Here is a 25,962-nt window from a genome sequence, read left to right on the forward strand (position 1 = left end):
ATGAAAGAACAAACAGCTTCAGGTTTGTTTTTTAATCTTAACAAGTCCCATTCCCTGAGAGCAATTTCTTGTGACAAAACCAGTCAGGGTGGGAGCTCACTGTTGCAGATTTCTGGTATTGTCCAGCTGCAAATGTGCAAGTCTGACAATAAATTCTCATGCTCCAAGAATGCAAGCTATAAAAATCCTAAATTCTTGTTTCTATGGCTTAGTTCTAATTTTATTTTATAATTCTATTAATTTTTTTCCTCTATCTCTAAGGCAGTGAAGGATTTCTGGTAAAATGTTAGATATAAATCACTCAGGCACTATAATTTTAGCTTCTAGTTGAGGGAAAAAAAGTGTTTTCTGAAGGCATGTCATGTCTCCTCTGAGTGATGGTTTTATCACTCATAGAGTGATCACTGAGATGACAAACAAGCTGCTGCTTGACTGGAACTTGCTGTCCTGAGAGGAGGGGCTGGAGTGTGTCAGCCCCGTTAATCCCACAGCAGAGGCAACAAAAGAGTTTGTGCAGCACAGACATGTCAGGGAATGTCTTCCAGGAAATCCCTGTGGAAGATGACAAACCAAGGAGTTCAGGTACCACAGGTACAATTCTGAGACTGTGCAAAGGATGAGTCCATGTGTCAAGGCATTGGATAAGGAATCTCTGAGCAAAGGTAGTGAGACCAGAATAAAGGCATAAGCTTGAAAGAGCCTTTCTTTTTTTTATTCTTTTTTTTTAATTTCAACAAGTGATTGGCTTCTATTTCCCTGTACAGCCTGTAAGGAGAAAATGCTGTAGAAATTGTTGCCTAAATTATGTTATGGGGCATGATCTGTACTGGCTGCTTGATTTATTTTGTTTCCCAATGGCAAATATTCAACAGAAGGGAACAGCTTTTATCTGCTACCTGGTTTTTGTAAGTGTTCATCTGATACTGATCCAGCATGACACCTGGGGCATGTTAGAAAGCAGCAAAGTGCGTTTCACCATTGACCTTCCAAAGGAGTTATCACACCTGAGTGAAAGAAGACTCAATGAAAACTCCCCAAAGTTTCCAACTAAATTTGGCAGTGTTTTGTTGCTTGGGTCTTTTTAATGGAATATGATTTGCTTATTGTGGGCTCTCTCGGTTGAACAGCCCCTGGCAGTGCACACACTTCAGGGCATTGATTATAGGAGTCTTTAAGACAATTTTTTATCTTCAGGAGGGCTTGTCTGAACTTGTTTCATGAGCCACCAGCCCTTGGAGACACAGGGATCTGGCAAGGTACACAGACCATTAATCTGCCCAGCAGCAAAACTGAAGGGCTGTGGCAAAGGGCCAGGTTCAGTTTGAAACATGTTTCCAGAGCGGTGAACACCCACCCCTGTGCTCTGCTCAGCCTGGAACAAGTGGCCGTGCCCTGAGCCAGCCTGTGGGGGCACATCACAGGTGGACTCTGCCATTTCTTCCCTCCTAAGTGTGCATCTCCGAGTGAAAATGCTGTGTATTCCCTGTGCCTGCATTAACATCTCAGCTGGAAATGTCAGAAACCCCCCTGGTTTATTCCAACAACTCCTGTGAGCCTCGGTTTATTCAAAATCCCCATCCTGAGTTCTAAGCTCAGTTTCTGTACTGCCAAAGACTGCTAAAAACAATGCTCTTCTTATGATGTTTTTAGCAAAGGTATACATTTTCTTCTTTAAGCTTTATTTGAGGTCTCTGTGCTGTGCAGAGAACAGGGTGCTCTGCAAACTCCACACTGCCCACAGCCCGACTCCAGCAGGGCACGGGGGTAGCTCCTGCTTCCTCCCACTCTGCCCAAATCTGCCTTCCCTGCAGGGCTGCAGGACTGAATTCCTGAATTTCACTGGCAATTCATTAGCTCAGTAATGTATTTCTGTTTCAGACTCCTGCTTTAAATGAAGGGTTAAAGTGCCTCTTCTGAGTGTTTCTCAAGCCTTATTTTCAATGCTACTCCATTTCCTCATGCACATTGGCATTAAACACGCGTATTGCTATCAGGACTGTGTTATCTTAAACCCTTTCTCTTTACATTTTCCAAAGTAACAGGATCTTAGTCCTCCCACATTTACTCTTTTAACTGAGTTGTTTCAATCTGTGTTACCTTTCTGGTTTATTTCAAAGTGATTAATAAATTTACTGTTTCCACTCTCCCTTGCACACTGATGGATGATGATTGTTCCTCACACAGTGCCATGAATAGATGCTTTTTGTAATAAAAATTCAGACTCCAAAATCCAAATATTAGTTCCAAGAAAAAATCAAGAATAAGAACATTTCTAATTCAATTCCGAAATTTTAAAGGGAAAAAGATGCAGATAGAAAAGAAGGAATAACAGTGAGATGAAGAGACGATTGTACATTTTTCAATGAAAGGAGAATTTTGCTTAAGCCTCATTTTAAGAAAAAGTTGATTTTCTGAAGGTAGCCATGGTGAGCATTGTAAATAGGCAAGTGGGTGGGGCTGAACTCACTTTGTTTTTCCATTCTTAAATGTCAGAGAAGTAAACTCCAAGTTTCAGAACTATAGCCTGAAGAAAAAACATCATCTGATTCATGCCTTTTGTTTAATTAAAAAAAGAAACCCCAAGCCCAAGCCCCTGCGATGTGCTGCCAGCACTGCTTGTCAGGAATGTCATCACAATTGGCCTCACCTCTAGGGAGGAGGAATTTTGGAGGGAGGGCTGCAGTGGGGTTTGTCTCCCAACACCCAATCATGAGGATATAAAAGAGGCACCAGGGCAGTGAAGGCACAAGCTGTCTTCTCTTGCAAGGCTGCAGAACTGACCTTTGCTCTTTCTCTTTCTTCAGCCATGGCCACTTCCTACATGAGCTCTTCCTCCACCTACGGGGGTGGCTTTGGTGGTGCCGGGGGCAGCAGCTGCCGCCTGTCCTCGGTGCGTGCTGGGGGCGCCTGCCGGGCCCCGAGCATCCACGGCGGCTCCGGCGGCCGCGGCGTCTCCATCTCCTCAGCCAGGTACGTCTCCTCTTCAGGAGGAGGCTACGGCTTTGGGGGAGGCTATGGAGGAGGCTTTGGAGGGGGGGCAGCCTGTGGTTTTGGAGGGGGCTCCGGCTTTGGAGGGGGCGCTGGCTTTGGAGGCGGCGCTGGCTTTGGTGGAGGATTTGACCTTGGTGGTGGCTTTGGTGGCGGCGATGGCCTCCTGTCTGGCAATGAGAAGATAACCATGCAGAACCTGAATGACCGGCTGGCTTCGTACCTGGACAAAGTACGAGCCCTGGAAGAGGCCAATTCTGATTTAGAAGTGAAAATTCGAGACTGGTACCAGAAACAAGCTCCCACCAGCCCCGCCCGTGACTACAGCAACTATTACAAGATAATTGAAGATCTCCGAGACAAGGTATGACATTCATATGTAGATGAGTTATCAGAAGGTAGGAGAATTATGGAACTGCATGTTCCATGTCTTTAAAATAATTACAAAAGAATAGATACATTGAGGTCCTGAGCATTTTAGCAGAATAGAGTAGCCTCTTCTCAATTTAAACACCAAATCTCTTATCCTGACAATGTGATGTTGGTTGAAATTAAAATGATTACAGTAAAAGTTAGAAAAATGTGTTTAGAATTATCAATACATTTTTCCAGGAATCAAATAGTAAAGAATGTGACAGGTAGGCCTCAAAGGCTGGAAAGATAATTCACCTGGCTACAGATAAGATCAGGTGTTGTACAAACACATTTCCCTGTTATGGTTCTCATCTGTGTTGCACAGAGTATCACAGCCCTCTGGTTTGCTCATGGAATGTGGACCAGATATTTTACCATTATTCACAGGAACTTTTCTCCATGTTTCTTAATTGCAGATCCTTGCTGCTACCATTGATAATTCCCGGGTCATTTTGGAGATTGACAATGCCAGACTGGCTGCTGATGACTTCAGACTGAAGTAAGTTCACCTGGAGCTCATTTGTCTTCACTCTACTTGTCTTCACTCTCTCAAAGCAGTTTTTTCTTTAGTAACTTCAGATACAAAACATCCTGGCAAGCAGAATCCATTGATGAAGGACCAATTCAGAGTATAAGCCTGACAGAACACAGCATTCAGATCACTGAGCTGTTTGCATGATCAGTTACAGCCCATGTCTTCATTTTTTTGTGATACTCAAATATTCTTAGTAGCCTGAATCACAGGGGAAAGAAGGCAGGAATAGGTGGGATTTTCACTTAGAAGGAAAATGGCAGGAAAAGATTGCTGTGGGGCTTCAGCATTTCTCTGCTGGAGTGTGAAATTTAGAGTAAGTTGGGGTTTTTCCAGCTCTCAGGCTCAGTACATCAGATGGTAAAGGTCCATGTGCAGCTGCCTTCCCTGCAGCAATGCACCTGCAGGTTTCTATTTTCTCTCCTGTATCCCAGGCAGCCCTGCCCCACCTGTGCTTTCCTATGCAAATCTGGGAGGACACTGCAAAACTTCTGTCCTATGTGACAATGTTTCTAATGATGCTGATAATCAGTATTAGGTTCTGCAAGGTGAAATGTCATGTCCTCCTCAGGAACAACATTATACGGCATTGTCTGTGCTTCCTTATGCCATAGTTGGATATTGGAAAAAATGTCTTTATTGCTTTCACACTTCTAAATCTGTTTTCATCTACAGTCCACTGTTTCTCCCATATGTGATCATTTTATAGCTCTACTGAATACAAACTCGGACATGTTCCAGTGCTTGTTTCTTTTCTGAACTGCAGGTATGAGAACGAGCTGTTCCTGCGCCAGAGCGTGGAGTCCGACATCAACGGCCTGCGCCGGGTCCTGGACGAGCTGACCCTGTCCAGAGCTGACCTGGAGATGCAGATTGAGACACTGAAAGAGGAGCTGGCTTATCTGAAGAAGAACCATGAAGAGGTGAGAGTCCTGGAAGTGCAGGGAGATCACTCCCCTTTGGAATTTCTCTCTTGTAAATGAAACATACATGTAAATTACATGTAGATACGTGTGTCCTGTGTGAGTACAGAGACAGAGAAGCTGTTGCAATGAGAAAGAAAATGTGATAAATGTTTTATGTGTGTTCCATCTGTGGTACTTGGTAGCACAGGTACTGTTTACCACAGCAGGGATTGCTGGGGGCAGGAGCAGTGTGAGAGGAGAGAGCCTGATCTTTTTGTGCCCTGTCTGCTGCCCATGCAGGAAATGAAAGAGTACTCGAACCAGCTGAGTGGAACAGTCAATGTGGAGATGGATGCAGCTCCTGGCATTGACCTGACCAGAGTTCTTGCTGAGATGAGGGAGCAGTATGAAGCTCTGGCTGAGAAGAACCGCAAGGATGCTGAGGCCTGGTTCTTCACTCAGGTATGGTCACACCAATAAACAGCACAGCAGTGCACTGCCTCAGCATTACTGCCCTGGCAGGTCCCTACCACCCTTTCTCAAAATGATTGATTTTTTAATACATTTGTATGTGATTTTACATTATTTTTCCTTTCAGACTGAGGAGCTGAACCGTGAAGTTGCCACCCACACCCAGCAGATTCAGACCAGCAAGTCAGAGATCACTGAACTCCGCCGCAACCTGCAGAGCCTGGAGATCGAGCTCCAGTCGCAGCTCAGCATGGTACGGAGCTGCCCTGACACCACGAGGCACTGCCTCACACTGTTCCCTTCCTCCCTCTCCTCGACTGCTCCTCCGTGGGACAAACTTCCTTCTAACCTGTTCTGCCATTGCTGCACTTTAGAAAGCCGGGCTGGAGGCCAACCTGCGGGACACGGAAGGCCGATACTGCGCGCAGCTGGCTCAGATCCAGGCGCTCATCACCAGCGTGGAGGAGCAGCTGAGCGAGCTGCGCTGCGACATGGAGCGCCAGAACCAGGAGTACAAAATGCTCATGGACATCAAGAGTCGCCTGGAGCAGGAGATCGCCACGTACCGCCATCTGCTGGAGGGCCAGGACGCACAGTATGTCACTCTGTCCCGGTCCTGATGAGCAGATAAGGGTAACAACACGCGCTGTGCAGCCGGAGCTGGGGCTGCCAGGCTGACTCTGGAGTGCTCGGTCACGCTCCCTGCACACGCAGCCTTTGGAGCCCTGGCAAAGTCCCTGGTACTGCCAGAACTCAAGCTCAGTCTGCACATGGGTGGTGTGGAGGATTTGAAAATATAAATGCCACTGTTTTGATCATGATGAATTACAGAAGGCACCAGGCCCCATAGACATGTCTCACTTAATCCTCTGGTTGCACTGGAATTAGAGCCTTCGGGCTGAGACAACCTATAAAAACCTGCTCCCAGTATTTCTTTAGCTCTTGGTTGTCCCAATTTGTGCACAGAGGTGAAAATAAATACTCATCCTCATACACCAGTATCCCCAGCAAGAAAAGAGCCTGGAACAGACTCCAGCTTACTTCAGTAAAATCTGCATTTTCATGTTCATTTCTCATTTCTGATCTATACATGGAATTACTTGTGATTTCTGAGGAGGAATCAGCTCCTTACATAGTTTCTAGAAGAGGCATTTTGAGGACAGGAGCAGTATAAGGAGACACCTCAGGACAAGGAACTGGTCTGACCACTGTTCCCATTCCCTTTCAAGTACATAGGGGTGGATTTCAAAGCTGAAAGCACCTTAACACCACCTCCAGTAACAACACACCTCAGAACCAGCCATTGAGAGCAGCTCTGTGAAATCTGGCTATCCACACCAATTCCTAAATGGTTCAATGGTTTCAGGGGACAAGGTCAGAAATGGTCATTAATCAAATATTTCTTTTCTACAGGTTGTCAGGACTGAACCCCAAGGATGGTAAGAAACATTTTCATTTAATGAGGGGCTGAAATGAACAGGCAAAATAGGATTAAATAAACCTTTTAGCTTGGGATTTCTTCTTACTACCCACAGATTCCATTCTCCCTACAATGAGCATGTTCTGTATCATGTAGAGACAAAAATATAATACTTTATTTTATGTGCATTTTTGAAACCAGTAGATTTCCAAAATGATTGCATGAACTGCTCATGGGATTCTAAAATACTCAGATCTCCCAAAGATTCATTCCTCTGCTGATTCACATAACATTCAAGATGCTTCCAAATCCATATCTGACATGCACTCCTAAGGTTTTCTGGATGAGGACCAGGAGGGAAAGTAAATAAGATGTAAAGGCAGTTCTGCCTTTGATATGTGAAAGATCTTGTGAGGAAACAAACAAACACAACCTCATGGTTCAGCTCCTCAGGGTGTTGGCAGTGCATTAGTGGCTTTTTTATTCCCTATTTAATTTTTTTATTCCCCCTACAACAGCATTTGGGAGCGGTGCAGGACGTCGCTCTGGCACAGATGATGATGGAAAACCCATTTCTACCCGTGACAGGAGATACCCGTAAAGAAATACCAAATCTCCACGTGGACCCAGTGCAGCCTCACACTGGCTAATGCTGAGATAAAGAACCTTTCACTTCCCCAAAGCACAAGAATGTATCCAAGAATGTCTTTCCTTAGATTTGCTCTGCCTTTGTACACGAGCATTGGCTCACTGGGTCAGAGAAGCCAAAGCCTGTTTTCTGCTGGTGCCCTATTGTGTCCTAACAATAAAGTTTCTGTTCTGCTTCTGCAAATGAATCCAGTCTAATGGTGTTTTTTGAAGCCATTGTGCCACACACAGCCCACAGGCCCTCCCAGCATGGGCTGCTGGAAGCCAGCCAGGGGATACTCGGGGAATAACAACAGCAGTAACAATAATAACCTTAAAAATAATAATAAAGATGGTGATGAATGGACAGATAAAGTGTCATTAGATTCTGCCAGCCATCTGGAGCTGGTGTCAGTTAAAAACAGAGAAGATAGCATAAAAAATCCTTAAGATCTTTGTTCTCAATTCCAAGGGCACATTAGGGCTACAATTTATGCACCAATAAAACGCATCTCTGAAAAAACTGCATATATTTGTGTTCCTGCACTGCCTGCAGCACCAAGGCAAATTCCCTCAGCTCCTAAGGAAGCAGCAGGCACAGTCCAGGTGAAACAAATTGCTCAGAGTTTGCTGCAACTGTTTTGGTTTTCATCCATCAGAAAGAACATCCTCCACCCATGGCACTGCTGTGCCTGTGGTTTTAGCCACACCACCTTCTCCCAGCTACAAATGCCCCACCAGTGGAACTGAAGAGATGCTGATAAAACTTTAAGAGCCTGGTGAACCCCAGAAGCACACAAAGCAGTTACCTAAGTGCTGTACTTTGCTCACATAAACATGTTTGAAAAAGGCATCCTTAGCCCCATCACTGGACATTCAATCCACATTACAGTACCTGCAAAAATGATGTAATTTCTAGAATTACATATTTTATTTTCCTTCCAAGCTCCTTAGAGACATTATTTTTGTGTCTTCTATTTTCTGACATTTAAGAAAAAGAAATATACAGTGCTGGCATCACCAGTTAGGCCATGAGATCATGGGTGCTGCTGGTAAGAAATGCACATCCTGCTGGCATTCCCACTGGAAGGGGTTCAGAAGAGATTCTGGCAAACTGCAGCAAAGTCACATCACAATCCACTAGAGAGGAAAACCAAAGGGTATAAATGATGTTTTTTCCTGATCCAAAACCGAGGTGACTATTGCTTCTATCACTCACACAGCAAGAGAGGGAATTCCTACAGCCTCAGGCAGCTCTCCATCCATTTGTATTCCAGATGGAGGAGTTGAATCAATCAGTGATTGTTGCAAAACATTGACCTGTACAATATACTTGTCAAAATATTCTGCCTGTATTTAACCTGGAGCCTCGAAATTCAGCTCAGTTTGCTTCCCATGCTCCAATTCAGTAAAACAGCCACAATTCCCAGGTGAAGCAAGCCCGGACTGCAGAGCAGCACCATCTCTCGGGGAGCAGAGCAGTCCCCATCCAAGGGTGCCACCTGCTGACAAGTTTATTTCCTTACTCCGGGTGTCACTTCCATTCTCTGTTCTGGATTAAAGAGGTGACTAAACCCAAATTCAACACTGCAGCCTGACAAAGAGTCATGTCAGATTTTGAAGTAAGTTGTTTGGTCTGTTCATCGATCCTCAGCATGTGTGGATCAAAACTGTGTGGCATCTTTTCCAGTTTGGAAAGGCTGAGCCTCGGGGGAAGCACTTCCCATGTCCCAGATCACCTGTACTTTGGATTAATTGCAAGAGAAAATACAAATCTGGTTTTCATGATGTGCTAATTCCATTATATTCTCAGGACTGAGGCTCTGTGGTCTCCCACATTGCCAGCCTCACTGCCAGGCAGGGGGGGAATGCCATGGAGTAATTTCTGGTGAAACAGAGGATTCATTTTATTTCACATTCTATTCTGTACACCCCTGTGTAATTCCATCTCGGTGTGATAGGTCACAGACATCAGCTTGCTAAACTGAAAATTCAATCTGAAATTGATCTCGGGTGAGAGCTGCAGGATGTGGTCAGTGCTATTTAAATGTGAGGTTTATTTCAAGTTAGGGCCTCAGTTTTTGTCTGATGCCTCACGCTCATTCCCCTCCCAAGCAGCCAGGCTGATCCCAGACTGCAGCTATGTGGCTGTAACCAGAATATCTGGGGAGAGCCAAACCTTGTGCTCACTGGAAAACCAGATCTTCAGGGAATTCTTTCCCCAAATAGTTAGAAATGACAGGATTTCTACAGAAGGAAGTGTCTGAGGAAGAGGAGCGTGTGCTTAATGTACAGGGAGCTGGGGAAAAGGAAAGGAGCAGGTGCTGAGCAGAGCCAAGCCCGAGCCACAAGGAGGAGCCCGAATCCTGCTCCGACAGGAATGAGGCCGGAGGTACCAGGGAAGCTGGAGTGCAACAATTCCTTATTGCTGCAGCCTTCCAAGTGAAACAAGCAGGGAAAAACACATCCCCTCCTGTTTGTCCCAGGACAGTTTAACTCTGCTCCATGCGGTCTCCCCGACCTCAGCAGTCAGGATGAGCAGCAGGGCAGGGCAGACCCTGGGGAAGGGGTTTAGCCTTCACCTAGGTAAGGAAATAGCTGCAGCATTTCTGTGAGAGCCTGTGCCCACTCAGCTTCATGCCTCTTCCCAAATCTTCCTCCCCGATCTCAACCCTCAGTCATGGACTAGAACAAGGCAAGGCAAACCCACTACACCCAGCAGCTGCCACAGGACCACTCCCCAATCTGTGCCCCTTACCAGCATGAGGAGTAGGACAATCTGCAACAGCCACACTGCACCTTTCCCTGTTGGATGATACAGTTTAGCAGAAAGTTACTGAAACTTTTGAGAAAGATTATTCCTGCATGATTGCCAGGTCAGTTTTTAGGGCTGGTAGCTTTAAATAATCATTTGAATCTTTTGAGTGCTGTTATAAACTCATGTGTAAATATGTTCTATAGCTAAGTATCTTAATAGTATTAATGCTGGGAACAGCAAAAAACCTTTGCACTGCTGCCTAGTGAGACAAGACCTCTGAAACAGGACTGCACCTCAAATCATGAGAAAATCAGTATTAAGTATCTAATTCTCATGTATTTCCCCTGGAAATGGGCAGCTGAAGGGAACAGCTGGGCATTACTGACTCTGGACTGGAGGTTTTTTCAGTTTAGAAGCTGGATGACTTCATGAAAGCCTCACATCTCTCACAGGTTGAAGCTGTTTGGTCACTAAGCTGTTTGACAGCTGATAGGACACACTGCACTTGAGGATCCAAGGGCTGCTAATTCTACAGCCTGAGAATTACCACAGAAAGTATCTACATAGCCCCATCCCTGCCCCAGCTTCCCATTTGTTCTCTTCACGAGCAGGAAAACATAACATACTAACTACAGGGTTAGAGAGAAGTCTGAGGCAGAGCTGATCCTGTTCCACACCTACGGATTTTGGCCACACCTCACTATTATCATATGAAAAGAAAAAGAAAAAAAAACCCAAACAAGCGAAAGGAAAGCAACCCGGTATGTAGCTGATTCCAAACAACAACAGCGTGCAGGCTCATAAATGCTTCAGAATTGACCAAGAGGAAGCACGTTTCGTGATGACACAATCTTGTTGCTGTAGTCATTCATCGAAGGGAAACTCCCACAGGAAAAGGCATAAAGCTGCTCAGGGAAGGCGAAGAGGCTGCTCAGTGCTAGGCAGCCAAACCTGGGGTTCGATTCACACAGAGCTAAGCATGAGCACCAGCCAAGGCCCTTTCCAGTTTTTTTCTGGGTCCCTGAGGGGTAGTACAGGGTGTGGTTTGGCCCAGCAAGGAACTTCTTACAGAGCATCAAGTGCAGATGGTGGTGCCAGCAGCACACATCCCTCCTTCTCCTCTGCCAGACCCTTCTGGCTGGCTGCAGGAGGGGCATCCTGGGGAGGCTTCGGCGAGCACTATGGGGAAAGCATCTTCCTGGGTGGGAATGAGAAACAGACAATGCAGAACCTGAATGAGCGCTTGGCTGCCTACCTGGACAAGGTCCGTGCATTAGAAGCAGCCAACGCTCAGCTGGAGAGCTGCATCCTAGAGTGGCACAGGACAAAGTCTCATGGAAAGAGGCATGACTTCAACCAGTACGAGCAAAACGTCACTGACATGCAAAGACAGGTAAGTCAGAGCTGGGACTGTGTCATTCTGTGCTCTTCTAAGGAATCGGGGTTCTCCTTTATGCTGATGGCTTTCCTTTAACCAAGTTAAATAAAACCTTTGAAATGTTAGAAATCCTCAGGAAGGCAGTTCCAGGACCTGGGCATAAACATTCTTTGTGTTCACAAGGAGGAGAATGGGCACAAGAAAGGCTGGAAGGGGTCGAGGGGGATTCTGCAGAGACGGGCTGTGCTGCCAAGTGTTCCTTTCTGTACTGAAACTGGGCTTTGAGTAACTGCTGCTGGCAGAACTTGGTCTTTTTGACTGCACAGGTCTTGAGCAAATTACAAAGCAGGAGGAGTGCAGAGCCTGCCCCTCTCCTGCTGCTGTCTCCAGACAGACTGGGGCATTCCAACTCTTTGATTCCTGCGGTAGCAGACAATGAAACTACAGGAGTTTTGGGACCAATGAGCTTATGTAATCAGATGGAAAAATACTTCATTGTAATTAAGAAAATAGCAGTGACAAATTCCTTGTGGATGTTTTCACTATAATTAAAAGGAGAATTTCTGGTTCCTGCCAGTAGTTAATATTAATGTTCAACAGTAACTCTTTCAATCTCCCAAACTCACGTGTCTTCAAATTTAAGCATAATATTAATCTGTATTCATAATGAACATCCTTAGCACTGTAACCATCTGTGTGACTAATCAGTGTAATTAACTTTACATACCCATATGGGGCAAAACCCAAAGCTCTTCTAAAAGCAATGTTGTCGTTTGCCCTCCACTTTTTATAACACAATTACTTGGCATTCTCAAGATCCTGAGAAATTCTTTTAAAAAAGGCTTGGAAATTGTATTAATTCACATCTTTGCTGACTGGGGCCGAGGACTTAATCAAACTCCATGCTCACAGCTAAAAGTGTTGCCTCCAGGCAGTAGGTGAGGTGCTCGGACCACAGCCTGTGTATGGAGAGCCAGAACTGTCATCACCCATTTCTGTTTTAAGGATAAAGAAAAGTCACCATCCCCAGAGCTGGCACTTGGGCACTTTCCTTTTTAACAGAAAGAGAAATAAAAACTTGTTCATCAAGAACATATATGTGTTCAGGTTGATTTGGAATTAGTGAATCAGAAAGATTTAAGAAGACAGTAAGCATAAAACCATGATGTTGATTGGGGTGAAGCCCTCACTTTTGAGTAGGTTGTACCCAAACCATTTATTTTTAACAGTCACCCCTTAAACAGCTGTCCCTGGCCACAGACACCTGGAGGCTGGTGGCTGTCCTGGATGTGGAATGAAAGGCCAGGAAAGGATCATTTACAGGTGACAATTCAGTGATTGAACCCAGAATTTTTACTTTCTCTATAAAATATTGCAATTAGCAGCAAGTCTGCCAGTAAAACGAGTGAAAATATAGCATCTAATTATTAACCATAATTAAATTAATTAAATGTTAATTTAAAGGGTGAAACTAATTTAGCACCTAAAATAAAATTTAGACTAAATTTAGGGTACTATATCCAATAATCCAGAATGTCTATGATATGCTGCCTGTCTGAACTTGGAGGCATATAATCATTTGGGTTCTACATTTTTAACCACACTCTCCCGGATACCTGAATTCAGGATTAATGCCTGATGGAGCAACAAGTTTTGGAAAAAGCCTTGCTCCAGCCTGACTCCATCCTAGCCCAGATACACAATGAAATAGCACCTGTTCTTCAAGTAACTGTCTCATTCAAACACCTTGTGCTGCTAAACAAGCAAAGTGATTTACAGAGCAGTTCAGGAGATGGGACAAAGGACAGGAGACATGAGAGGCAAAGTCAGTGCAGGAATCCTTCTTGGGAAATCCATTTTGAGAAGGAATTGGAGTGTATTTCCTATACAATAATAATGTGAGAGTTCTTAATGAAGCTGGCAGTTTGCAGACTGGTACTAGAGTCTGCAAATGCTCCTGATGGATGCAGTAAGGAATTCCATGTGACTGCTAAGAGATAATTGGTACATGTGAGATCTCCTGCTGGCTGCAGAGCCACTGGGGCCACACAGAAGTGGGCACAGCACTGACCAGTGCTCGGATTGCACAGTCACACAGCAATTCTGTACACAGCACAAAGCTGAGGAACTCATGTTGTTTTCAAGGCTGGATTCAAGAACTGCCTCTTCTTTGTCACCAAATTCCAGGCAGCCACGCATGCAGGGCATTGTCATAGTTCTTGAGCTGGCCCTGCTGGTGTCCCAGGGCCGTACGCGAGGTGCGATAATTGCGCAGCAATGCAGTCTGTGAGCAGATTAGTTAAACATTCCACAGCACCTTCTTCTTCACGAGAGAGGTGAACCTTTGACACTTAAGGAGAATTTTGTCATTTCCTTGTTTCTTTGTGATTCATTGAGGTGTGGGAAATTTACTCCAAGGTGTTGAGAGCTCTGTAAATGACTTCTGTACGGCCACAGTGCCCCTTGGTTTGCTCTGTGGATGCTGAGGGAAGGTTGCTGGTGGGATGGCAACCACACTTCTCTTTCCTCTCTGTTAGAAAAGGACACAATGCCCTGCATTCATGATTTCCTGATAATTATGTGTGAGTTCCTGCTGGAGTTCTTTTAAAGATTTGGCATGGAATACTGAACTTTTCACATTCAGATCTATAGTTAAAAGCTATTCCATGTTATCAGGGACACATGAGCCTTTCCAGTGAGTGCTGAGTGCATCAAAGAAATGAGATCATGCTTCATCCTGCACCTTTTAGGGCAATTTTCAAATCCCAAAGCAAAATCAGACACCTGAATCAATCACTGCATGCTGCTGGTCGATTCAGGGCAGCTATAGGTGCATAACTGAATGGAGCACACCAACCAGATGCCAGTGGTACTGTGCATGCAACTCCAGGCTGAAGCCTGTGGTGAGTTGTGGGTCCTGCCAGTGAGTGGCTGCCACCATCACCAGCTCAGCAGGGTGTTCATGCACCAGCTACTTTTCAGCATAACATTAACTCCAGTATTTTGATTGTACTCAGACACAGCTTAATGGTTCTTACTGAAATTTGCCCTAAAGATGCCCAAGGCAACTTTGTCAGCAATGCTGAACAGGAGCAGAATCCGGTCTCAAAACCAGAGGAAGGCAGTGACTGTTACTCTGTAATAGACCATGAAGTTTGTGCAATGAAATTCATATCCTCTACCTGGGCAGGAATAAGATGATGCCTCCTGGTTCATTCTCTCAAAAAAAGTAAGAAAAAGAGTAAAGTAAGATTACAGAGAAAAATTGCAAAACACCTAGGTGAATAAGGAAACTGAAATGCTTTTATTCCTATGGTCTCCTTAGCATGGGAATTCCACTATTTAGATGCTTCCTTTGAGCAGCAAAGAGGCTAAACCAGCACAGATTATTTACTGTCATCCCATGGCAACACCAACTCTCCTGTTGGATTCTCTGTTTTCCAGATTGAGGATAGCAAGATCACCAATGCCAGCATCCTTTTACAAATTGATAACGCTAACATGGCAACTGAAGACTTCAGGCTCAAGTAAGCTCTTCTTTGGTTTCCTCATTAGATTTGAAAGAGGATTAAACTAAACATTACTACTTCTTGCTAATCCAATAAGAAAGCTATTTTACTGAGGTTTTCTGTTGATACTGGATGAATAGAAACAATGTAGAACAGGAGGAAAAAACCCAAAAGCATGTAAAACCCACAAATGATTGCTGAAGAACCTTGAGTCACCCTGTTTATGATACTTAGTGCAGGTCCTGACGAGCAGGTTTGACAGCAGGCACTTGATACTTGTGACAAAAGGCACTTAAAACTGTCATCTGGGATTACAAATTATCCCCTCTAAGCACTGCACTTCCCAGTCCAGCCCAAATCTATTTCCTGGACTTATCACCTCTTCTGTCCAGCTCTGCAGGGAACACCTGTCCTCATGTGGCTTCTGCTTTGGAGTCCCGTGAGTTGAGTAACTGAGCTGGTGCATCACTGGCTCCCAGCACAGTCTGATTTTCAGCACATTGAAAGAGAGTTCTCAGATCAACTAAAAAGACAAAATGTTTGTACAGAACACTTTCAGGCAGGTCTTTCCACAGGAAAGGATTTGACACTTCTGTAAGTAAGACTTCTTAGGAAGCAGGAAGATTTTTCTTATTTCTAGCAGTTGGTGATCAGCTATAAAAAATATCTCAGCTTTTGGTAATATTGTGACAAACTCAGATACCCTGAGCACTGCCAGCCTTTCATTATCAGTCAGTGGTATCACAAAAGGAACCAGTGGAACTACTTTGAGGGATGGGACTCAGACTGAGTTCATTGGGTGAATGGAGAAGCACCAACAGAGCCCACAAAACACAGAGTAAAGGGAGAGATGCTGAGGTGTGAAATTGCTTCCCATGCCCAAGGGAAGACACAGCAGCATCTCCCTTCCTTTGGCTCACTACAGACACTGCAAGAGGTTAGAGAGGAATGTTAGTAACTGGCTTCCATCACATTTTTCTTGTTTTTCTGAAGGACCCAGACGTTACCATTTTGGAAAAACTAAAGCAATCAGTGCTTGCTGATAGTGTTTTCAGAGAATTGTATTCTCAAAGCTTCCACAACTGGGTGAATGTTAACATGCAAAAAGGGAAGTGAAAAAAAAAGAATTTTATTTCCTACCATAGAGGAGAAGTTACGAGAGAGAGAGGAAAGTGAAATACCAAACTAATAAATATTTACTGTTAATACTATCCAAAAATATTTAAATAACGTATGTTAGAAACAGAATTGGTTTCTTTGGTTCCCTACAAAGACTGAGCAAGTCTGTTTCTCCTTATACAAAGTCGGGCAGTTCTCAACACGCACGTTGTGTCCTCTCTTTCCTCACAAAGATACGAAGCCGAGAAGTGTCGCAGGCAGGGGGTGCAGCTGGATGTGGAGAACCTGCGGAAGGAGCTCGACGGCATGACCATTATTACCACAGATCTGGAAATGGAAATTGAAGGCTTGAGGGAAGAGCACATCCTCAGGAGGAAAGACCATGAGGAGGTAGGAAAAGTTCCACTTGGTAAAATCCTATTGCACAAATCTTTACTACTGTGTAATTAACTGAGTAAGACCCACAATCTGTAAGTGGGATTGATGATTCAGGACCTGATCCTGTTTCTGAGGCACCAATGAGAGTCAGGTGAAGCAAAAAGCCTGTGTCTGCTTTACCAATTACACTGGGGTTTCAGAAAGAACAGATTGCTGGAGTCTCTCCCACCCATCTGTCACACACAGCTAATAATAACTGACATATTGGACAGAAATGTTCTCAGAAAGACTTAGATATAAATACACAGAGTGCTGTCGGGTTTTAGTCATCACAGACTTTTTCCTCAGTTCTGAATATATCATTTCCCATACTCACAGAAGCATGGAGGGGTTGAAGGTTGGAAGGGATCTCTTTAGGGCCCCTTTCCACCCCTCTAAACTCAAGCAGGGTCACCTAGAACAGGCTGACCTGAGCAAAACAGATCTCAAATTCTTGAAGGATCAAAATTAAAAAGAATGGTTGGTGAAGTCAGGCAAAATTACTCATTCTTGCATAATCCTAAACACAGTAATTAGATAATTCTCAAAAGCCACACTACTCTGAATTCTCCAAAGCTATACTCAGTGCTCTCTGTTATTCCCACATTTATAATTCCATGCTTGAAACACGCTGGTTTCGCTTGATCTGGTGTTGTTTGCAGTTATTACCCAACACCGGACCAAACATCCTGCTCAGTGTCTGTGGGTTTTAAAGCAGAGATTAAAACACAGGGGGTGCACAGTGGTGGGTGCAGCTGCCTTTGGCTGACCCCCTTCAGCCCAGGAGAGTTCTTGGACACAGGGGACCAGCAGAGCCATCCCTGTGTCCAGCTGATCTGCATTCCATGATGTCATACCCCAAAACGCTTCTTTGCCTGGGCGCTCTGAAAATGGTACCAGGCACAGAAGGTTGTGCTACACTGAAAGGAATGTTACCCTACCTGCCCAACTGGTCCTATAATTATGTTGTTTACACAGTAATTATATGCTTTAATCCAATTATTCCTTTAACAATTACATAGAACTTTTACATTACTCTCCTGTAAACTAAGTTATAGTTCCATAAATATTAACATAAAGGGTAAGAAAGATGAAATTACTGTTAGATTTTCATCAAGGTTTTAGGTTTCTAATGGATAAATAAATAAAAAATGCCAGTGCTTCTTCATTGAGTCCATTTCTTCCAGAAACATTCTAAGAAAAGATCTTCTTGCATGTTTTTTATTGAATTCTGCCACAGAAGCAACTATGTCACTGGTTTAAGTCACATCAGAGTATTATTAATATATAAATTTTTCAAATAAATTTTTCAAATAATGTTAACTTAATGTATATATAACAATTACCCCCTAATCCTCTCTGGGAATTTGTGCCTCTCTGAAAACTTTCTATTTCCATCAACGAGTTTGCTTGTTCCCTCTGACACATGAACAGGATATGGAAGCCAATCGCTCCTCACAAGACTTCAAAGTCAATGTAAAAGTAAACGCAGCCCCTCCTGCAGACTTAGGCAAGATTCTGGCAGAAATAAGAGAAGATTATGAGGCCATAATTGAAAAGAATCGTCAAAGCCTGGACAACTGGTACAAAGAACAGGTAACAGCTAGTCCCTGCTCATTTCCAAGCCCCCTGTGGCTGCACCTGCCTGACCAGAGTCTGAGCTTTTCTCTTGTTTCTGCTCCACAGAGTGCAGCAATGTCCCTGGCAGCAACCCCAAATCCCGAGCAGATCCAGCGCAACGAGAATGAGATCAAGGAGCTAAGGAGAACTCTGCAATCCCTGGACATCGAGCTGCAGGCACAGATTAGTAAGGTATCTGCTGCAGACATCTTGGGCTGCTCACTCATTCCATGTGTTCTCAGAAGTTGTCATGGACCTATTCTCCATTTAAATCCACAGCCTAGCATAACTATGCTGCAGTTGTTAAAGTATGAGGGAAAGTGGAATTCAGATCATGCTCGGCTTTGCCAAAATATGCAAAATAGATTCAGCAACCCTCATCGGGAAGTGAAAAATGTACGTCTCTTCTTACAACAAAATATGAGGAGAAGAAGAAGGGATAGCTGACTCCAGGTCTAGAAAGAAAATGTGTCCAGAAGACAGACAGTAACACAAAGAATGCAAAGTTAATATTTACAAACCCTGTTATCAGGCATGAATTACACAAAGTGTGAGAAATATTGGTGGGGAGCTTTCACAAATATTACACAGCCTTACACAGGTAAAAGCTCACATCCCAGAGACCTGGAGACTTTGGAGCAATTCTGGACAGTTCATGCAGAATGGACAGGACAGACAGCAGTGTCAGGAGCAGAGCTTTGAGCAGAACGGATATGGCAGGGATAAATGACTCAGTTTTGCCTTTCATGCACACACGGCACAGCTTTGTGGTTCTGCTGCCTTCACAAGAATAGTTATGCAAATGCATAAGTGTTTAAATTACCACAGCCTTAATTTTGCAATCTTCTAGCTAGAGACCAAATTTGCTGGTATTTCTGTGTTGTATCTACCACATAAATAATAATCATGGTCTTGGTATTATCTGCCCCATCAGAAACACATGCTGGAAGACACCTTGGCTGACACTCGGAATTATTATGCTGCTGCACTTCAAAACATGCAGCAGATCATCTCCAGGTGTGAGGAGGAGCTGAGCCAGGTTCGTCACGACATGAAGCAGCAAAATAACCAATATAAAGTTCTTCTTGGGATCAAAACACGCCTGGAAAAGGAAATTTCCACATACCGCCTGCTGCTAGAAGGGAATGCTGACGGGTAAGGCAGAGCTGCCCTGACTGGAACAGATGAAGAGTCCTCATATTTGGATTATTTATTTGTTTGTTTGTTTATGCTTAATCAAAGCTTGTGAGTCCCATACTACATCAAGGGTTGGTATTTTAATGTGACGGATCGTAATAAAAAGCCGGAGCTACTTAGAGTACAGAGACACTGGTACCCATGTAATTTGGATTACCTAAATTAATATAACTTTTTATTTAAAAAAGAATAAAATTCTCCACTCCCACAGCATGGCCATCTCAGCCTAGGAGAATGCTGGCCTCATTTTTATTCTCTCATCTGATTTGTATGAAGTCAGAAAAGGAAGATCAGCAGACTTTAGAACTGTGACTCTCAGACAGGCAGGACAGAGGGGCCCCAAGTGTGAGGGTATTTGTCAGAAACCAAATTGGAATTAATCTAAGCAACTCCAAATAACACAAGAACCAATGCACTTGTCCCTGGGAGCAGTAGTGAATGTGCCCAGGGATGTTTCCAGTGAGAGTATCTACCAAAGGGAAAGCTCCCATGGTATAGAAGCATAATTCTTTTTCCATCTTTTTAAAAAAATTTATCTCATAGTGGGATTAGGTCTCCTTAGAAACAGTGAGAAGGGGACAAATAACTTTTTGAAATTAGTGTAACATTATTTTCTATTTCATTATCTTCACAGGACAGCAAGAAAATCTGAAACTAAAGGTAAAAGTTCCTTACTTTGTTCTCTGTAGTGACTCTTAATTACTGTCATTTCCAATCAAATTTTACTCAGAGCAATTTTAACCACACCTGAGTGAAGTGTGGAAGGTGTGCATAGCAGGCCTTTGAGAAGCCTTTCAGCAGTTCCTGGCTGCTGTGAAGGGCTCACTGCAGAGCCCACTGGGCTGTGCTTGCCCATGGCTGCCTGAGCCCCAGCCCTGTCAGTCACACAGTGGCCACAGCTCAGGCTCCAGACTAAAGCTTTCCTGGAATATGGCAAGGAGACTCCGCTGGGTGACTAAAGCAGCATTAGGGCTTGAGAGCAAACCGAAAATCTGCATGTCTGGAAACTTGTGTGCTGGCATGGGCAATGACCTGCAGACATCCAGGATAATCTGCTGGATTTGCATTGGCTGGGCTCTCCCTGTGTTATTCATTTGCCCTGACCTGGACCAGGCCCAGGGTGACTTTCTGGCAGCACATTTCACACAGAGCAGTAACAAATATTGACTTTAAGGAAAACATGTAGAGAAAATTTTGTTGAGGAGGCAGCAGGCAAATGACTGTAAATAAGGCTTTCCCTGCATCACCTTGCCTCAGCATTGCTCCTTGGCTAATTCAACTTTCCTTTCTTTCAGAACACTCTGGGCTGAGCAACCGAAAGCTCAAAGCGATTGTCCACGACAGCGTGAACGGGGAGGTGGTGTCCTCCACCATCAACGAGCTCCCCCCACAAGCCTGAAGGAAAGCTCTGCCCACCAGCAGCTTTCCCAGCTCCCACAGCCCCTCTGGAACACTGTGCTGTGGGGCTGCTCCCCTGTGTCAAACTGGGGTCCTGTAGTGAACACGCTTCTCAAATGATCTGCAGCCTAACACTGCAAAGTGCCACACAGAACTGGGTAAAGCTGACTTTGGTAGTTTAAGGAGCTTTTAGTCACCAAAATGCTGGAAAAAAGCTGTTGAATTAAAGTGACTGGCTGAGCTAGTGGCAGATGTATTGTGCACATCTCCCCAGGGCAGGAATATCCATCTGGGATTCAGTTATCGCTCTGCAAATTAGCTGTAATTTAAGGGGAATAATCTCTCAACTTTTTTCCTGGTCTTATGCCTCTCATCATATACCTCACTGCAGCCAATAAATTTTTATGCATTATTTGTTCTGAACCTTGGAATATCTGATTTTGTTTTCCCTTACACATGTCCAGTCCACTGTGGCAGTGTCACTGACATGGCTCAGGACAGCCAAAGCCTCATTGTTTCAGGAGGGACAATACAGGAAGAACACAAAAAAGAAAAGAGGAGACACAAGTTACAGGTGACATTCACATGAGCAAAACTACTCAGCTTCCCTATACACAACTTATGATGTCACCATTTGAAACAGCATTATGAGTAGGAGTGTTGCAAAGTCACTTTACTAAAAAGAGTCCCCCAGAAACATTTCTTTATTCTTCAATTTGAGAGAAATTTTCTAGCACTGCCTTTACACACTTTCCCTCCAAGCCTGTAAGTACTTTTCCCGACACTCATTCATTCTTGATGACCCAGGTAATTCAAAAAACCATTTCAGTTATTTGGTCTCAAATTAATGTTCACTGTCTCTGTGGAAGGGTTCTGCAGTCAGGCCAGACTGGTGTTTAAAGTGCATGTTATCATCAGGGAGAGCTCTTGGCCTTAGCCAAACTCAGGCTTCCTCCCTTTCTCAGCTCAGCCCCATGCCCAAGTCAGCAGCAGACCCTGACAGTAACAGAGCTATGCAAAGACAAAATCTGGGCAAGGAAAAGAGAAATACCATTAGGATGTTTAAATGAGGAAGAGGGTAAGGCAGAAGGAAGAGAGACCAAATGGAACATAATGAGTGTGTCAGGGATTTGCATTCCAAAGTCTGCGTGTCCAGGGCAGTCTTGCATTCATCAGCGACATTTTCATCATGTCCCGTCATGGACTCTCACAAAAGGGCTCCTGTTACCTGCCTTCCTTTGAAACAGAACTCACAAAGGAAAGGGGAAATCTCAAAGGAAAAGCAGATTAAACTGAACAAAGTCTACTTCTGTGGTACGATGTTCTGCTGGCATGTTCCAACCAGATCCTGATCCCCCTTTGCCCCCCGCACCCCAACTCTCCACCCTTGTTGCACAAAGAGATCCCCAAAGCATTGGATGGATTACCTAATGGTTTCTTTAAACTGGGTAAAACTTGTAATACAGGATTAGTAACTCCTGCCTAATTAAGAGTGTCCTTCCTTATGGCTTACCAGATCTAACAAACCAGACCTGGTGTTTGCAGCATCTGGACAAAATGTGCCCAGGTCTTCTTGAACAATTGTCTGTGTTATTTAAAGATATGTTCATTTATCAGATTTACATAGCAGGGCCACATCGCTGTGACACAAATAATTATAAAAACTTCTAAGTGGCCCCTTAGTTCTACATCAAAGGAAAGTATGTGCTTTGTGCTGGGTTATTGTGCTGAACTACAAGAAAGAAAGAAAGAAGAAGGAAAAGCAAATAATTGAAGTGCCTTATGGAACATGCCTGTCTTTACTTCACATTTCTTAGGAATGCTCTGGCTTTCCTCTGCCCTGGTGTCCCCTCATGCAAAGGTGAGATGTGCTCCCCATGCCCTGTGTCACACTCAGCTGTGGTCCAAGAGGTGTTGGAGAAGAGGCAGCAGAATTCCTGCTAAGAGGCAGCAGAATTCCTGTTCTCCTCTGCTGAGAGGCAGCAGAATTCCCACACCACTCCACCACTCTGATGATTTAACCTTCTCTCACACCTGTGCTGCTGCACTCTGTACAGGTCAGAGCAGTACAGCTCACAGCACCATCCTCACAGCTCACTCTGGTTTTAACACCATCGTGCACTGATGGCTCCAACACAGCCATTCAAGTGTCCTTTACTAAGTGTTGAGTAAACCCATTAGTCTTTAAACATACAAATAGGCATTACACCACATTCTGTTTGTTTCTGGAAAAAATTGCTGATTTCTGGAGAATCTTTCACAGCTTCAGAATGCTCTGTAGAACTGCAGATCTCCTTTCTGTTGAACAGCTTGTGACACTGTGTCACCAGACGTGTGCCCTGCATCTGGTGGTTACTCATTACCTCTGAATTTGTGCTCTGGTAGATAAGCTATGCATTCCTAAATGTATTTAGGGTGGGTCTGCACCCTAAATAATAAATAATGATGCTAATATTTACCACTTGCATGCACTGTTAACATCACATTCTCACACCACGCTGCGAGATGAAGTCAGGGAGATAATGAATGGGGGCAGTATTATCATTCCCATTTTATTGCCTGAGAAATTGGAAAAAGAGATGACACAGCTCGCTCAAGGCTGCAAAGAAAGTCACTGAGAGCCACTAAATTAGAATCCATCACTTCACAGCTTCTACTTAGCCCAGCTATTAGATAATACAACTTCCTGAAGAGCCATTCCCCACTCACAGCAATCCTGTCAGTGTCTGATGGCTCGGAAGAGATAATGCCCTTCATTCATTCCAAGTGTTTATGGCTGGTCAGGACCCTGCACAAACTCTGATGATGTTCTTCAATGTACCTGTGCCAACAGCCTAAATGAAATGAGTCCTGCACAGAACCCTGTGCTGGCAGCTCTGGCAGCTTTGTAGTATTTGGGAGACTTTAAGAGCACAGGTAGTGCTGCTTCTGATTTCAGAGCAGTGGCTTGAAGGGAAGGAAATATTCAGGACTGTGATGATGTATGGCTTGAAAAAGGACTTTGTTAATTCATTGTATTGAAACTGGTTGAACTCTGCCAGCTCGTATTTGTTCTCCTTCAGTATCCCATACACAAAGAAGTGCCATTTCCACACCAAGAAAGTGACAGACCCAGGCACAAAGAAAGTGCAATTTGAAAAATATGAAGTATTATTAAAAACAACACTCTCCAAGTGAATAAATTCTATTTCCCATAAATGGAAAAGGATAGCAAAGAAACATGAGCAGGAGAGAACAGCATTTCTCAGTCGAGGTGAATGATGCAACAACACTTCTGCAAACCAACAAGATACAGGAACTCAGCCTATAAAAGGAGGCTGAAACCATCAGCGTTCACAGCTGGCTCCTCACAGTTTCACCTGCCATTTAAGGCAGTCCTGCACGGAATAATCCTCAGCATGATTTCCAAGAGCCTTGACTGCACTCCAGCCTGGGCATGAGTCACAGCTCATTTCACTTGTAGAAATGTTAAAACTTATTAAGGTGTATTACAATAGGCAGCTTTGGTAAGTGAAGTGTTGATCCCCTGGAAGAAGTGTGCGATGAGGTAATGCAGTCATGGTTTGTGCTATTAATCACACATTCTTTTGGGGAGCTGGCCCCACACTGCTGGGGTTCAGCCTTATTTATCAACAGCCACATCTGTACAATGAAAATTTTTGCTTTCTGCCTTCCTGGTTAACACGGATGCAAAATTAACAAAGTCATTTCAGAAAGAGAAGAAAAGAAATCTCGCCTTTGTAGCACTGCTAAACTCACGGGTTCTATGGATTATTGAAGCAGAGAGAATAGGTAGAAGAGCCGGTAAAACATTTCACAATGTCCACACCCTGACCTATAAAGGTTCTAAAGTTTTGCTAGGAGATGCCTGTTCCTGTGTATGAATCATTTAGAAAAAGGACGAATCTATAAACAGGGAAGTAAGGAAAGAATAATGCTGGAGAGGCTGCACCCCCTGTCCCCCCATGTCCTGCATTAACCCACAAAAGCATGTTAATTATTGACTCTACCTGAACGTTTGGCTTGGTGAAATCCCAAGTTTACTGTCTGTTGTTTCCTCACCATTCTTCTCTGTGTAAAAATTTTTATTCTTTTCAAGCTGTACTTTTATGATATCCCTAATTGTGTGACTATATGGAAATGACCTACTTGAGTCCCTGGCCTAGGACTGCCACAAACCAATTGTCTGCAAAAATATTCCATGAAACAGAAGTGCCAATGTTGGACAGTGTGGAATGTCCCTATGGCAGGAGCTCCCAGTGTGAGACATGATCTAATGGTGAGGCAGGTGCAGGGCTGCTTCTTCTGGACATGTTAATTTGCTTTTTGAATGTCTGAATATGCATCAGAAGCTTAAAGGCATAAAATCATAACACCAGCTGTGGTAAAGACACTTTCAATAACTATATAGACTTCGGGGGTAAATTTTTTGGCTTTCCAATGTCCTAAGGACAAGTCCAAGAGTCAATGTGACGGGCTGTAATTAGGCTCTATAGAAAGCAACAAAAATGAGGAATATAATTTGGAAAAATGTGTTTCAATTAAGTGGCATAATTAGTTGGAGCAGGCAGGGAAATGGAGAAACAAACAGGCTGAAGTAGCTACAAACTACAGCTCTTCCTTAGAACAGACGTTAAAGGTGTGCTGCCTTTAGAGAAGTACCAGCTTTGGCTCAGCTCTGCACCTCCGAAACAACGTATGAGAAAATAAAAGATCAAATTCATCAAACAAAAGACTGGGAGTGACTCTTGCCAGAACAATTTCAAAGCAGGAAATCTGCAATGTTGCTGCAAGCAGACAGAAATGGTAATCATAAAGTTACCTGTGCAGGAAAGAGAACACATTCCTATGTCCTATTAATGAAAAAAATGTGTAATTTTTGAAAGCCATTCCAGCACCCAGGCTCTGCTTCCAGGTTAATCTCACAAGAGACAGTTTCAAGACATTCTGAGAATGTATCCTGTGATACTGTAGAGAACAAAAACCTTAAAAACACAACCAAAGAAACCTTTTCTTTAATGTCTACGGCCTATCACTGCTTAAAAATTGAGATACTCAAGCATCAGTCATAAAAAAAGGTGTAACTCAAAAGGATAATGAACACTCCCTGTCCTCAAAGACTCACATGTCAGAATTTAGAAAGATAGTCCATTCTTCTTGCCACTGCTTCCAAACCCACTCCACACACAGCACTAAACTCCATAATTAT

The 25,962-nt window shown here is 43.9% G+C and overlaps 2 protein-coding genes and 1 long non-coding RNA gene across 5 annotated transcripts in view; 2 read left to right on the forward strand and 1 right to left on the reverse strand.

Annotated features, from left to right (window-relative positions):
• Positions 1–25,962, reverse strand: part of LOC143695767 (uncharacterized) — a 151,668-nt gene that overhangs the window by 99,840 nt on the left and 25,866 nt on the right. The window lies entirely within an intron of this gene.
• On the forward strand, positions 2,613–7,566 carry LOC129130958 (keratin, type I cytoskeletal 19-like). Its single transcript, XM_054649664.2, has 8 exons — positions 2,613–3,352; positions 3,819–3,901; positions 4,701–4,857; positions 5,140–5,301; positions 5,438–5,563; positions 5,685–5,905; positions 6,724–6,749; positions 7,249–7,566. Exons 1-8 carry the CDS (start codon positions 2,807–2,809, stop codon positions 7,329–7,331), a joined length of 1,404 nt encoding a protein of 467 aa, XP_054505639.1. The 5' UTR covers positions 2,613–2,806; the 3' UTR covers positions 7,332–7,566.
• Positions 10,879–21,176, forward strand: LOC129130957 (keratin, type I cytoskeletal 23-like). Its single transcript, XM_054649663.2, is given in 8 exon segments — positions 10,879–11,508; positions 14,938–15,020; positions 16,355–16,511; positions 17,973–18,134; positions 18,225–18,350; positions 19,093–19,313; positions 19,990–20,015; positions 20,651–21,176. Coding segments are annotated over 8 exon segments (1,509 nt in total). The 3' UTR covers positions 20,755–21,176.

Source organism: Agelaius phoeniceus, chromosome 26 (genome assembly GCF_051311805.1).
Source record: "Agelaius phoeniceus isolate bAgePho1 chromosome 26, bAgePho1.hap1, whole genome shotgun sequence".
In the NCBI taxonomy this organism is placed as follows: domain Eukaryota; kingdom Metazoa; phylum Chordata; class Aves; order Passeriformes; family Icteridae; genus Agelaius; species Agelaius phoeniceus.